At 39.2% G+C, this 15,363-nt stretch overlaps 1 protein-coding gene across 2 annotated transcripts; it reads left to right on the top strand.

Moving 5' to 3' along the window:
- Nucleotides 1-2,232: 2,232 nt before the first annotated feature.
- optn (optineurin) lies at nt 2,233-13,280 on the top strand. Of its 2 annotated transcripts, none has more exons than XM_041781007.1 (13): nt 2,233-2,357; nt 5,577-5,701; nt 5,946-6,145; nt 6,256-6,411; nt 6,527-6,711; nt 6,833-6,929; nt 7,004-7,119; nt 7,252-7,401; nt 8,026-8,110; nt 8,212-8,370; nt 8,458-8,600; nt 10,675-10,751; nt 12,317-13,280. In XM_041781007.1, exons 2-13 carry the CDS (start codon nt 5,581-5,583, stop codon nt 12,427-12,429), a joined length of 1,602 nt encoding a protein of 533 aa, XP_041636941.1. In that variant the 5' UTR covers nt 2,233-2,357; nt 5,577-5,580; the 3' UTR covers nt 12,430-13,280. The 2 variants fall into 2 exon arrangements, with proteins under 2 accessions (XP_041636941.1, XP_041636942.1); XM_041781008.1 differs by having other exon boundaries at nt 2,239-2,267.
- Nucleotides 13,281-15,363: the final 2,083 nt, after the last annotated feature.

Genomic DNA, 15,363 nt, shown 5'->3' with positions numbered 1-15,363 from the left:
TTAGTATTTTTTTGTACAGTGTAAAAAAAAATTGAGTTTCATTTAAGAAAAATGTACTTTTTGATTAAAAAAAAACTGTAGGCTATTTGACTTTTCCACTTAATGTGAACTGTTGTTGTTCTATATGAATTTTTTTGTTTGTTTGTTTTTAGAGCATTTTTTGAATGCTTTTTTTTTTCAGGTGATTTTTTTTTTCTTTACACGAGGGCCATCCTAGTTAGCCCTGTTCATGAGGCAGTATTGACCTGAGCTATAAATGTAGGTTATAATGACAGTTATTATTTCATTAAGAGACTACTGAGTATAGCAGCTCTTCCTCCACATCCACACATGCTATGACGAAGCACGTCCTTAATTCAAATAAACAGCACTCTTGACATGATAACAACGTTACACTGACAGGACTCGGTAACTGAACGCAGATGCTCTGCTTTTGGATGCAGCTCTGGAGTTTTGTTTTTTCCTCCCGCATTTAAACGCATCCAAACAGAAAAAAACATCAGTCCCAGTTAAGAGGGAAAGTGGCTTAGACATGTCGCAGAGCATGTCCAGAATGTTTAATCTTTTAAGAGGTTAAAGGTGAAATATATAGGCATAAGTTTGACGAGTGGTAAGTATACAGTGGCAATGCATAATGAGATCGTTTATTTCAAATTTTACCCAGCAGATTTTACCCAATGCATCTTATTTGAAACTAAATCAGAGTTCTCAGCATGTTTCAGCTTTTTTGAGAAAAGAAATACAATCAGATGTCACTTAAATAAACGAAATTTCAGTCATCATGACACTGACAGAACCAGTAACATTTTCATGGTTGATTAACTTCAAACTAATGTGGATTTTTACCTGCATGACACCGCCATCCACTGGGCACTGGTGTGAACTGCAAGTATGTATATATTTTTTATTACATAATAGGTTATTTCTTTAAATTCATTTAATATTCTGTGCTATATATGTTGTCTTTAACTTATATTGGTAGGCTTATGCTATTACATGACGATACTATACCACAATTTTATGAAATGTATTATATCAGAATCATTTTTGCCCTTGGTTACTACATCCTTCTATATGACTGGGGGCTCAAGTCTTTCCTTTCTCGTTTACGTGATGCAAGGTGACTCCTGTGGGGAAGTCCAGTGCGGACCTGTCATCTGCCTTCCTCTGATATGTAAATAATGTGGATGTACCCGTCTACAGAGAAGCTACGTGCCTGCGCAGCCGCAGTTTTCGATTAGATCTATTCACTGCTCTCTACGTCACTTCAAGGAAATGAAAACCCCTTCAAAATCCACACTAGTCAGAGCAGCGTCAATGTACCGATAATGTGGAAAATGTATGAGAGTTATTAGGCGTAATACCTTCAGAATAAAAGCTTGTGTTTGAGGCGGTTAGAAAGGGTTTTTCTTCACATTTGATTAAGAACGTAATAGTAGATATTGTAACAAAAATCTGCCACTTCGATGTGATAACTTGACTATTGATTTAAAGAATGATTTTAGAAGCCAAATAAGGCTTTATTTAAATTTCAGTGTAATTAAAATACCTTAAAGCTTTCAAAACAGTTTATATTAGTGCTGCACAATCAATATAATCACAGTCGTGATAGCAGTCTGTGCAGTACAAAGCTACATAAATAATCAAATACTATAAATAAGCACATACTTATTAAAAGCTGCAATTATTATTATTTTTTTATATCAAGTAGCTCTTGAAAGGTGTACGAAAATGCCTGCAGAAAGGCCTTAACATTTACAACACTGCCAATAATGTCATGTAGAAGTAGCTTCATTTTCAAAAAAGGAATCAAATAATAATACGAAGTCTATTTTTAATGCAATATCGTAAAAACCTCGGGTGTCGTGTCTATTATATTACATAATATTTGTGTGTTTTGAGCCGAAGAATAAACACTTCAAAACTATTATTTTCTCCAATTTCCTCGATAACGAAGCAAGTAGACCCATAATTTCCTTTATGTGTTATATGTTATTTCAGATTATATTTGGCATTTTAACATTTATAGTTAAATTACTGAAGATGCATTAAAGTGAAAATTCTTGTCAATATCTAGCTTTGCATTATTTATTCATAAATCTGTCATGTCTCAAACCTTATGTTTATAACAGGCAAAGAATAAAGTCTTTTTGGTGTAATTTGAGGACTCCTATTCGAAATGGAGTTTTATTTTGAAGAGACTTACCGGAAGCAGATTATTAACGTACATGACTTGGTGCTGCAACAACCCAGAAGAGGCAGACAAGGTTGGTCGACACATTTTGCCATTGCCCTGGAGTGTTTCTGTTTATTTTCCGTTGTGAATATACAGGCTGATTTCTGCCCTGAAGTTGACGGTAAGCGAGTTTTAACACTATTACGTGTTAAACGTTTTATGTGACGCAGTTTGACTCGGGTTAACCCATATACGTGTTGTGTAAGTTACTGGTAACTTTTCAGTGTTTACCGTGAGTCGCTCTCTGGATAGGCCCACTTCAAGAAAAGTGAAACTAAAATTTAACGATAACGTATTTTTCAAAAGTCCTAAATATTTTCACAAAGGTAATTTATTAGTAACAGTGAATACTGGCTTTAGAGTACCTTTAATTTCACACCCATTTACTACCTGTAGTGTTATCAAGTCATACTTTTACATTTATGATTTCTATTATCTGCTGTGTAAATGTCCTAGTTGTTGGTCAGTAACGGTCATTCAGGAAGTCACTGGGTGAGGTCAGGAGCAGACCACAGTGAATTTTGAACACGGCTGTCTTACCATAATGAAATTTAAACATCATGTGACGTGTTGATAAGATAATTCCGTTTCTATGGCTGCTTGTTGCTACTCTGTTGTTGCATGATGAAGCTCTGAGTCATGCGACAAGGGACTTTACTGACAATCTTGCACAGCAGGTCGAATTCAGTTTTGAAAAATAACAGCCGGTATCTGTTTAATCTGAATGCTTTCAAATTATGACGACTAGAATCAGACTTTGAGTTGTTTTTGTGATAAAGAATATGTGTTTCCCCAGAGAATATGATAGTGCCTGACTGATCTAGAATTGGCTAAGTATGGAGTTTTTGAACTATACTGCATGGACAAAAGTATTTGGCCACACATGTTTGATAATGTATTCAGGTGTTTCAATCAGACCCATTGCCACAGGTGTATAAAATCAGTCACCTAGCCATGCAGTCTCCATTTGCAAACATTGGTGATACAAAATGGGTTGTTCTGAAGAGCTCAGTGACTTTAAGTGTGGTTCTGTGATGGATGCCTTTGCGATACGAAGGTTCAAGGAATTTATCCCTGCTGGATATTCCACAGTCAACTCTCAGGGATATTATTAGAAAGTGGAAGTGTTTAGGAGCAACAGCAACTCATATAGTGTATTGGTCAATTGTTAAATGAGATATAGGTTAAGACAGTATAGTAGTTATGCTGGTGTTGTTTAAAATAAAACAGATGCAAGGCCTAATGCTCCATAGAAAGACTGCAAGCAGTAAGATTCACAATCACAAATATATTTAACGACCACAAGAAAATCTGTTCGAATTGTTTAGCCTAGATCAGCCTTTCAAAAGGTTTCTGCAACATTCATTAAGGGCCAATTAGAGCAACAAAACATATCATGTAGTAGGCCTGCACTGCTGCTGAGGACATGATGGGATCCATCATCTATTGTGCCAGTTGGTCTAACCAACTTTTCCTGGAGAAGAGCAAAAACATATTTTCCACCAAGAATAGCTTTCAGTGGGTTCTTTGCTCTCCTCCTAATAAAATGTTGTCCAGTTCAAATAACACTGCAACTACAGCTGCATTCTTACTAATCTGTTTACTGGAATTACCACACCTGTAGCTACTGCCTTGTTCTCCTTAAATTACACTGTATGGTTCAGTCATTCTTTGACTTTAAACAAGCATGTCAGCTTGGAGCCTTACAAGGCAGAGCCACCTTATGACAGACATGAAACCTGGCCAGTCCATCTGCTTTGTAAAGATAATAGAAAGTGCCTGTGTGACATTTGGCATTCAGGCCTTGTGGATTTAACCTAGAACAGAAGCATCTATCATGAATGTACCATTCAGCTAAAAAAAAAATATTGAGATCTGGTCCATATATCTCCAGCAAAACCATTAAATCAGTCCCCCAGCATTATCAAAATCAAGCATATTTGGCACATAGAAATAGTGCTCTGCAGTAAGCTTTGGCTATATATTTTTATATAATTGGTTGCCCAATCATGGGTGTGGGCCCTACATGAGTGGTCACTGAAATTTGAAAACTATGCAGGGTTTCGAAAAAAGGGAAACAGTCTGCTGTCATTAATAATGCAATTCTGAGGTCAGCAAATGCTCTTTAAACAAAGCATTTCAATAATTCCTGAAAGTATACTCACTTTTAGCGTTGTAAACATCAGCCCATGTTTGTCAGTGCAAGGGTGGATTTTCAAAGCTTTGAAATGCAGTCCAACACTTGAATGGGAAGATTTAGAGGATCATAGCTATCCGTTAAATCACAGCTTCCAGCTCTCTGGTCCTGTCAGAGTTTGTTGTCATCAGGGGGTTGCAGCAGAATTTTCATACTGTACATTTAAATCTTGCTTTCTTATGCTGATTTTCAATATGAATGTTGGGTTTTAAGTACATTTCATCATTGTCTTCATTGAATCTGCCACCTTGATTGGATGAGTTATCTTCTGTGTTAGATAGCATGTACAGTGCATTCAGATGTTATCAGACCGCCTTCACTTTTGTTTTTGTTTTATGTTACAGCCTAATGCTACAGTCTTTTAAACTATTTTTTTCTCTCATTAATAAACACCCAGTACCCCATCATGACAAAGTGAAAACAGAATCTTAGAAATTTTTGCATATTAATTAAAAAAACTGAAATATCACATTGGCTAAAATTAACTCAGTACTTAGTTGAAGCACCTTTGGCAGCCGTTACAGCCTCGAGTCTTTTTCAGAATGACGCAACAACCTTTACACACCTGGATTCAGGGATTTTCTGCCATTCTTCTTTGCAAATCCTCTCAAGCTAGGTCAGGTTGGATTGGGATTGTCGGTGGACAGTCCTTTTCAGGTCTTTCCAGAGATGTTTGAAAGGGTTCAAGTCAGGGCTTTGGCTGGACCCCTCTAGGACATTCACAGAGGCGTCGCTAAGTCACTCCTGTGTTGTCTTTGCTGTGTGCTTAGGGTCATTGTCATGTTGGAAGGTGGACAGGTTTTGATTGAGGGTATCTCTGTATTTTGCTCTGCTCAGCTTTCCCTCAACCCATAATTTGCAAAAATCTTATGTGATGAATATTAATGTTAAGGGTTTTTATTAGTAAACAAAGCAACTTGGTGTGTGCAGCAAAAATTTAAGTTATGGTCTTATATAAGACTTATATTTCAAAAAGTTTTATTTTAGATGTATTTACCTATTTCTGCTCATCACAGAGGTTGTGCATGTTGTTTTTTTTATGTTTTTATAACTGAATGATAAGCTTTCTCCACAGCATGACTAAGTAGTTTGCTAACTTGTTCTTTCACTTTCACTTTCTCTTTGTTCTTTCCTTCTTCCCAGCATCATGGCGTCAGGAGGCCCCATGATGAATGGTGACATCTCTCGCTCTCCTAGTCAGTTCGGCACGCTGGAGGAAACCCTGCAGCAGATGAATATCCTCATCCAGGAGAACCGAGACCTAAAAGGTGAGCTTAGATATGTGAGGATATTTTATCATATAAGCTCTAGATTTGTTGCTACTTCATAAAACAACAACAAATCAATTCCAGTCCTGTCTTATACTCTTTTAAAGTCTACCCAAAGTGTCTTGAGTTAAAATCCAGAAATAGTTGTCCTTGGATTGGAGCTGTAGAGCTGACAGCTTTGGAAAGGTTCATGATTTGGTGACTTTGGTGAACATTGTGCACTAATTCAAATTGTCCCTGATAGAGGCTCTGCGTCAGACTAATCTGACAATGAAGGAACGATTTGAGGGTTTGTCTGCGTGGCGGGAGAAGCAGCGAGAGGACCGGGACTTCCTGGAGAGCCGGCTGGAGGATGCACGGAGCCGCATGGAGGAGCTGACCCTCCGAAACCAGGAGCTCAGCAAGAGGCTAGGGGAGGAAGGTTCAACAGGGGGAGGCTTACTGGTAAGGATGTTAATATGATTCCTCTATGACAAGTTAGAGCAGCTTAAAAACAGTGATATACTCTCATGTTTACAACTTCATTTTCTTATTGTATGTGATGTCATCTCCAGGCATCCAATCAGAACGCAGAGCTGGATGCCTTGCGTGCCCAGGTTTCTCGCCTGCAGGCAGAGAAGAATGACCTGGTGGCTATGAACTCTGAGCTGCAGCTGAAGGCCGAACAGGGCTCAAATGACGACTCTTTCATCGAGGTCATCACAGTCTCGGTAAAGAGCTACTCACATTTGGTTAAATGAAAATAGCCAATGTGAACTCAATGTAAAAGTAATGTAGTCTAAATCAATGACTGAGTATAAACCAAAGACTGTCTTTTCCTCTCAGGATGGAGGTGTAGATGGCATAAATGATGCCTGTGGTGCTGAGCGCAGCAGACGTCTGGACATGAGCATGACGGCGTCTCGGCTGGACAATGAGGAGCAGACTGTCAGCCAGCTCCTCCAATCTCTGAGGAATGAGACGCAGCGCGCTGAGAGACTGCAGGTGGAGCTGCAGACTTCTGCTGCAAGGTATAGAGTGCAAATTTAGAGCAATCACACAGCTGTTTTTGCTTAGTTTCTTTTATCTCAACTTTTTAAAAGTACTTGTTGTCTGCTGAAGTGTTTTTCTATTTTTTAAACCTTCCAACAGAATCCAAGAGCTTATGGAGAAGAAGAGAAATGTAGAGGACTCAACACAGACCACCCAAACAGAGGCTGCAGAGATCAAGGAGGATTCTGGGAAAGAGGTACAGGTATTATTTTTAACAGTGAGCTTGCAGACATCCTTATCAGAATGTTTGAAATTATTGAAATATTTCAGGCAGCATCTGAGGTGGAGAATCTAAAGTCTCAGATGATGACGCTCTTCAAAGAGCTGCAGCAGGCCCAATCTAAGCTGGATGAAGCAGAAGGCATGAAGAAGAACCTGCAGGACAGGTTAGTCCCACATATTGGGAAATCCTTTATACCACTGCTAGAGAAATTAAACACAAAAGGTTTCTGCTTTTAAAGATAAGTCCCCATGCTCAGTATTGACTTGCGTTTATTCTGTTTCATTTGTGCATGTAGATGTCGGGAGTTGGAGCAGGACGTGAACACTCTGAAGGCCCAGCTGGTGGAGAAACAGGCAGTGCAGTCGGAGAACAACCGGCTGAAGCTGCAGCTGGATAGCATGCAGGCTGAGAATCAGATGGAGCAGAGGAAGGCTGGGGAGGAGAGGTCAGAGGCATTACACGTCTCTATAAAGGCTTTCACTGTCAATGGGCTGGGGAAATGTCTCAAATAAGCATAGCCAACATAAATACACTACATTACAGCACAATATCTACCAGAGCCTGCCTACTTCTGAGTTGAATCGATGCCATTGCTATGCTCCAGTCACCTAAGCTTTTGTGAGCACTGGTGTTTCCCCGTTGCTGTGCCAGTTCCCAGTTGTGCTGGCACATTTCCAGCTTATTTGTTTACAGGAAAAAAACATGGAAACCAAGTGTATTATGCTGGTGCTGATACATGTTGAGCAGCAGTTGATTATCCTGCAGTTATTGCAAAGAGGAAAAGAGATGAATCATCAGAGGAGATGGAGTGGCTGTTGAATCAGCTGATGCAGAGCACGGGGAATTTTTTTCACTTGCTTGATCAATGAGACATAGATGAAGTAAAGCTGATATTTTGATATTAGTATTTCTGATATTTTTCTGATGCATTTTCATTGCATTTTTAGTTTTGGCCCTTTTAACAAACATACTTTTTATTTTTATAGCCGTAGTGTTAGTAAAAATGTAGTTCCAAGCATTTAAGACACACACTGAGTCACCAGTTACCCTCTCCCTTCTTCCAATACAGGAGCAACCTGGCACAGCTGAAGGATGCCTACACCAAACTGTTTGAAGACTACAACGAACTCAAGGAGGAAAAGAAGAAAAGAGAGGTAGAATCAAATCCTATTGATTTCAATTAAACCAAATGCATGTATAAATTTATAGATAAATGAGGGGCAGCCATGTTTAATGTTTAATGTGGTCTCTGCAGTCTCAGCTGGTGCAGAAGGAGGTGGCTGATCAGCTACAGGAGCGGTTGACAGCAGCAGAAGAAGCCTTAGCTATTAAACAGAATCGTATTGATGAGATGAAGCAGGAGATCTACCAGAAGGAGAAGGACCTGGAGACCGTTTCTGTCTTCAAGGCTCAGGTCAGTCTTTTTATTCCTGCAGCCTCACATCTAGCTTTGGACCCGTGGCTCCATGCAGTCTCATAATTTGTTGTTCCTGCTGTGCAGGCAGAGGTCTACTCCTCAGACTTCTATGCAGAACGAGCAGCAAGGGAGAAACTCCATGAGGAGAGGGAGCGTCTGGCTGCTCAGCTGGAGTATGTAAAGAAGCAGAACGCCCATCTGCAGGAGGAGATGGATTCACTGGGCCGGTAAAGATTCAGAGTTCTTCCAGATCTGTACTTCAGGACTGGGTTGCACCAGCTGTGTGCAAGTTAAGATGTAGCCGGTGTGATCATAAGTTCTTAGTTAGAATAAAGTTGTAGCTCTACTAACATTAAAGGTGTTGCACCAGCGGAGACAGTTTTAATGCAGGCATGAGCTACAATTTAAATCTTATACCTATATCCCAGTAGGTGTAGTCATTTGTAAAATCAGGTTTTCAGTGTATTGCTTAGAATGGTTGGGACAGAGTTTGTACTGGGTACATCTTTGTTTTTAAAAATGAAGGTTTTCCTACTCCATTTTAAAAAATAATTCAGTCCTTACAAATTAAATTCTCAATAACCTCTTCATCCACGACAACACAGAAGTGCCCATTTAGTCCAATCAGGCGCCTTGGTTTATCAACGTAGTGGGAGAGAAACTTTGTTTAGACATTCCAAAAGTCCAGTTAGCAGTGTTCGCACCAGAACAAGGTTGTCTGTGTGCCATATAAACCAAGGTGACAACGTTACACACCAGCGACATGGAGCAGAGGAGAAACAGTGTGATGTTTCAAGCCTAAAGCTCAATTTTCTGCATCAACACATATAGTGCCTGTAAAAGTATTCACTCCCCCCCTGGATGTTTTACCCTTTTATTGATTTTATAAATCAATCGTGGTCAATATATTTTGGCTTTTTTTTTTTTTTTTTTTTTTTAAACCAAAAAATACTCTTCACTTCACCACAAAAACACCATCCTCACTATGAAGCGCAGTGGGGGCAGCATCATACTGCAGGGATGCTTCTCTGCAAATAAATATCTGCAAGATTTATTTCTGAGCAGGACAATTACACGAAGGAGACAGCTAAAGCTACATAGAAATGATTTAAAGACAACAAGGTGAATGTTGGCGAGTGGCTGTTGGAGTGGCTGAGTCAAACCCTAGACCTCAATCCAAGAGAGAGAATTTGTTGCTGGACCTGAAACGGGCTGTTCATGCCCAATCCCTGCGACCTATCCACACAGACTCAGCGCTGTGATTGCATCCAAGGTGCATCTACTAAATACTGACATGAAGGGGGTGAATATTTATGCAGTCACTTATCTTACTGTTCATATTTTTATTTAATTGATATTCCTTTCTGGAAGTTGGTTTTCACTTTGACATTACAGAGGATTTTTTTGTCATAGAAGCCAAATTATTTTGACCAAAATTCATTTCTAAAATCAGTAAAAGGGTTTAACATCCAAGGAGGTAAGTACTTTCATAAGCACTGTAAAAACTGTAAACAGTTTGTAAAACTCTTCACCCTGGAGTTTTCAATAAGGTTCCTTTTCAGTTACCTTAATGAAAATGTACAGAAAACTCGCAGTTTTCAATAATACCCACCTACATGCGAACAAGGCCTTAGAAAAACACTTATCACTGATTGGTCAAATGAAATGAAAATGCCATATTTAAAAAAAATATATTTCTGCTTGTTGTACATAATCTTCTGGTGTGGTGGGTTAAAGATCATGTTGCCTTGGATTGACTCATGTATGTTCACTTGAAGCGGAAAAAAAAACCAAATTGTAGAATCTGATGTAAAAAGGGTAAAACAAAATACTTTAATCCATAGTTTTGTTAAATCTTCTTGTAAAACAGTCCAGTTAAAATGCCTTTATTTTTATAGTATGGTCATGTTGACCTTAAAAACACACTTTGACATGTTTTGAAAGCCTGATGCCCAAACATGTCAAGTATATTTATAAGACCATAACCATGCAATGAAAACCTAAATGGACTATCTTAAGACAGAACATGCTTATGCACTGCTGGTGTAGCAGGCCACATATCGCTCAGACCAGAACATGACCAAACATAGACTGTTGTTTCATTTTGCTTGTCTAAGATCAGAAACCCTGCCGAATGTCTGCTTTGCATTCTTAATAAACAAACCGTCAACATTGTATTGATGACAGTGAAGTTGTGTAGGCACAACATCTAACTTGGCCTGTGTTGATCCCTTTATCAGTGGGATTCCACTGAGTTCTCATTTCCTTTTCTGAAACTGCATTTCTCCTTGTTCTCCACAGGCGGTCGCTGAACGAGATGCAGATGAGACATGGGGGAGGAAATGCACACGGAGCCGGGGCGAGTCTGGTTGGAAGAGGTAGCTTTTTTTTTTGTTGTTGTGTATCCTGAATGTCGACTTGCAGGCACTCTTCCTGACAGGATGGGTATAAAGGCATTTCCTGATCTGTAATAAGAGAAATGTTCCACCAACTTGGGAAAAAAGCTGCATTGTTCACTCAGGAGATTAAAAGATTAAGACGATAGCATAACGACTGAAGGAAGCAGGATTAATTTGAAAGAATGAAAATGACCCTTTTCACCTAGTTACCACTTTGACTGACAGGTTTTAAAAATCTACCAGCCACTGACATTTTTCCCACCCACTTTATTTAACAAGCAGCATAATGAAGTCAGGTGTATCGTAAAAATCATGAATTATACATTCAAGTTATTGTCTATTTGATAAATAGAAAAGTGCATGCACTCCATCTTGTTCATAACATCTTGAAGGCTGGTTTGAGTCTCCATTTCAGTGAGGTTAGAAAAATTCAGATTTAAGTGCCATTAAGCTTTAACTATAAGGCAAGATAACCAGTTTGTTATAAGCTCATATTAGGAGAGTGATCACAGTCATTGAGGTTATGTGAGTTTTGAGTGTTGTGGCTCATTTTAAACCATGTTTTTGACCAATCTGTCCTGTACACCAGAGGTTCTCAACCGTGGGGTCGGGACCCCACTGGGGGTCACGAGACACTGAGAGGGGGTCACCAGATTCCTTTAAAAAATATGAACATTTTTTCTAATTACGCTGTTGTCACTTTACTACAATTTTCCAGATTGGAACCCTTTTTTCATCACTTTTTTTGCCCTTTAAAGCCATTTCAGCCACTTTTTAATTCTCTCTTACCACTTTTTGCACCTGTTTTTGCCACTTTTAACCGTTTATGTTCTTTAAAAATCCAATTTCACCACCCTTTCTACAATTTCTTGCTATTATTAACCAATTCTAGCCATTTTAAGCCATTTTAATTATGTTTTTCACACAAGTTATTTTAATTTAAAGAAGTAAAAATGAATAAATAAAGATATGTGTTTTTTTGATAAGAGAGGTTATTATTCAGGTCAAATATAAAATATGGTTTTCACAGCTTAACTTCACAGTGGACCATGGTTTTGCTGGGTCCCAGAAACCTTCCCCTTTATCCCTCCTTATTGACAGTTTTGTCTGCACATGACTATTCTTGAACGTTCCAGGCTGTTCAACCATCTTCAGGTACAGTAGGGGTCCCTGGTCTCTGGCACCTTTATTTTGGGGGTCACTGACTGAAAAGTTAGAGAACCACTGCTATACACCACTGTGCAAATGTTTGCTGCGTAACATTACCGGACCATTTGGGGGAAATTCATGAACTTCCTGCATTGCGAGTGCCATACTTAGGATTAATAATTGTTTTGTGCACGATTCGTAGTCTTGAACAGTTTAAAACATGGCCTTTTTGATGGTGTTTCACTATGCAGAAATGACTGCTTGCCCCAAAGGGTAGTTCTTGGATACTGTAATGCACAAGTTCACATGTAGCCTGGCTTGAACTGAATTCCAATATGGCTATGTCCCCTTCGGCATGAGGCTCTCAATCAGTGATCATTGTTTCTGGTCCTCAGGTACTGACTGGCAGCATCAGGGGAATATTCCAGAACACGCCTGCCCTAAGTGCAATGAAATCCTGCCAGACCTGGACACTCTTCAAATCCACATCATGGACTGCATCAACTAGACATCCATAACAACAAGCATCAACATTGAAAGCCGCTAGATTTGCACCATAATCTGAGTCTTCCTCTGCTTTTACCTGTACCTCTGCTCAGTTCCCTGAAATGACACTCCATAGCTCCGTGATCATCTCAGTGAAATTCATTCAAGGATGGAAACACTTCGTTTAAGCTAGATTTTAAAATGAAGGATTTGAAAGGGTTGTGGGACTGCATTGAGTCTGTTCAAATTTAAAAAGTGCTCGTGATAAATTTGTGAGAGAATAGGCAACATATTGGAGGATATATCTTCAGGTTTGGCTTGTGTAATTGTGCACACATTCTTTTGTAGCTGTATCAAAAAGCTGAAGAGGAAATTCTTCCAAGGACAAAACAAGTCAGGGATATCAAACAGAAACTGCACCAAAACTTTAATAGATTTTCTGTTTTGTCTTCCTGCCATACAAATTAAAAAATAGATGAGTGTTTGTTTGTTTTATCTGTTTACCAAGTATCCTGTAGCGGAAGGCTTTCTTTTATTTTTGAAGGGTTCTTTGTTGAATCATTTTTTTTTGTTGTTTTCTGGTTGAAAAGGATAGTTTAGCTCATGATTCTGTTGGGCTGTTTCTTTTCATGGAAAAATAAGCATTCACCGTGTAGGCACTTTAATATGATCCTAAGTTTTATTTTGTCTTTGCAGATGATATCTGGAGATAACAGCAAATGTATTTAACTTGTTTAACAGCCTATCACTGTAAGCAACCACCTTTGTATTTGAGAGGGCTTTAAAACCCAGTGGATTCTGTAGTCTGTAGACTATCAAGGCATTTAATTTTATGTTGTAATTCTGTGAATGAAAATAAAAACCAAAAAGGGACCCTTTTTTGTCTTGTAGTTAGCAAAGATCATTTTTTTCTCCCATGTGCTCATAAAAACACAAATATAAAATATGGATATTTTATATTTTGAACATCAGGACAGTATGTTGCCATTACATACCTCACACACAACATCCTTCAGTTTTAAAGGAAATGAAGTTTATTTTTCCCACCAATGGGCTAAATTTAAGTTTTCTTGCATGTTTATTGCTGGCTTTAATGACTCCTTGACCTTGCAAAGCTGATGGACTGGCCAGAGTCCATGTTTTTCATCAGGCATGCAATGGATATGTTAACAGTCTAGCGTGTCAGGTCAGTGACTCCTGGTGGCAGGGTTGAAAATAAAACTGGCATCCTCCTTCACTCCATGCCAACCCAGAGCCATGCACACATAAGCCCTTTTCACATGCAAGATTTCCTACACACGCAGTGTTTCTGATTCACATCAATGACACTTTTCAAGCTGAAAAACAGCAAAGACTTCATTTCCTTCACGTGTTGACCTGGAAACAGACTCCACAATAAGGAGATCAGTCTTTTTGCCACATTAGTACTAGTGATGGTGAAATGAAGCTTCATGAAGCATTGAAGCTTCACATCCGGCTGGTTCACTCATGGACTGAAGCTTCATGGTGCTTCATTTGCTCCACTGCGCCATCAAGTGGAGAATAGATGTAAAACAATAATTATGATGACGCCATGGCTTTGGTGTGTGAAGATTTGAAGTGCTTAAATTAATGAATGATGTTTGTGATGCTAGCACATAAACTATAAATGTATTAATATTGTGTCTGTCTTTATGATACAACGGCAGAGTCAAAAAGGAAAGTGGTAGTGGTAACAACTTGGGGAGAGTGTTGTGATGTGACTGTGCTTGTGCTACTAGGCACAATATTTTATTCATTTTGATTTAAAAATAACAGTTTCTCAACAGTGCTGGGTCTCAGGCAATAAAAAGGATTTAGATGTCTCACCTTAGTGACCTGGAGCTCAAAAGAGGTGTAAACCCCTGAGTTCACTTTACAACAATGAAAGGAGTTTCTGAGTCCTCCTGCTCGACCGGAGAACCTAGGAGAGCAGATAAAATTGCTATCAGGTGGACACAGTTCAATCAGGAGTGTACAACCATTAGATTTCTGCCATGTTTCGGTCAGAAACATAAAACCCAAGCCTTTGCCAGTGAAATAACTTAAGGATGACAGACTTGTTTACAACAGAACAAGCATTCATCGAAGTCATCCTGATGGGCACAGACTGCTCTGACCTGCAGATGCCCTAGTAAGAGGGCGCAGGTGTCAGAGGACTGGCCTGCCCTCAGCTAAACGCCGCACACAGCACATATGCGAGATACCACTAGTGATTATAATCTGAGTGCAATGATGAACCTGGGCAGGCGGAGGTGCCAGAAATGGCTGAGAGAGGGGGCTATCATGAGGAACCATGGTCTGGGATGACATAGTAGAAGCAGAGGGACGTGATTCCAGTGTGTGGGAGTGGCAGGTAAACATTCAGTCACCTGTGGAAGTCTGAACAGTGTGCTGTATGTTAGCGGTTAACATTTTAACACCAAGATTGTTAGGATGGAGACCGTCTCTCCTGAATATGGAACATCTTTCCCAAAACAAATTGAAATTTGGGACATAGGGAATGGCGTGCACCTTGCATGCAGACTGCAGCCAGGAGTCTAGGGAGTCTGCTGAAGCGGCCCATCCCACGACTGACAGTGGGGATGGGACCAGAGATGAAGACTGATGTCCCACAATAAGCAAGGAACCACAAAACCACAAAAAATGGTCAGTAATGTTGTCTTTACATTTTTTAATAAATACTATTAAATGAATATATAAGACAAAGCTCATTACTACCCTTTTTGGCTGCTCAGATTAAAAACAGATAGTACCCTATATCCTATTACATTCATTTCTAGGTCAGGACTGTATGTTTACCTTAAAATGAAGAGGAGAAGCTCCAATGATGGGGCGGGAGGAAGAAAAAGTAAGACAAGAATGATTAGTTACAGTCTTTAAATTATTGAGAAAATGTTGTTTAAAAGATGAATAATATTCAGAAGCTCTGTCTTAA

This window comes from Cheilinus undulatus, linkage group 23 (assembly GCF_018320785.1).
Source record: "Cheilinus undulatus linkage group 23, ASM1832078v1, whole genome shotgun sequence".
In the NCBI taxonomy this organism is placed as follows: Eukaryota; Metazoa; Chordata; class Actinopteri; order Labriformes; family Labridae; genus Cheilinus; species Cheilinus undulatus.
Note: the sequence above shows the minus strand (reverse complement) of the source record. Positions and strands in the feature narration are given on the sequence as shown.

Coding starts and splice junctions, on each gene's coding strand:
- optn (XM_041781007.1), top strand. CDS start 5,581: ATGGCGTCAGGAGGCCCCATGATGAATGGTGACATCTCTCGCTCTCCT. Junction 6,930..7,003: donor AGGAGGATTCTGGGAAAGAG/GTACAGGTATTA, acceptor GAAATATTTCAG/GCAGCATCTGAGGTGGAGAA. Junction 8,371..8,457: donor TTTCTGTCTTCAAGGCTCAG/GTCAGTCTTTTT, acceptor CCTGCTGTGCAG/GCAGAGGTCTACTCCTCAGA.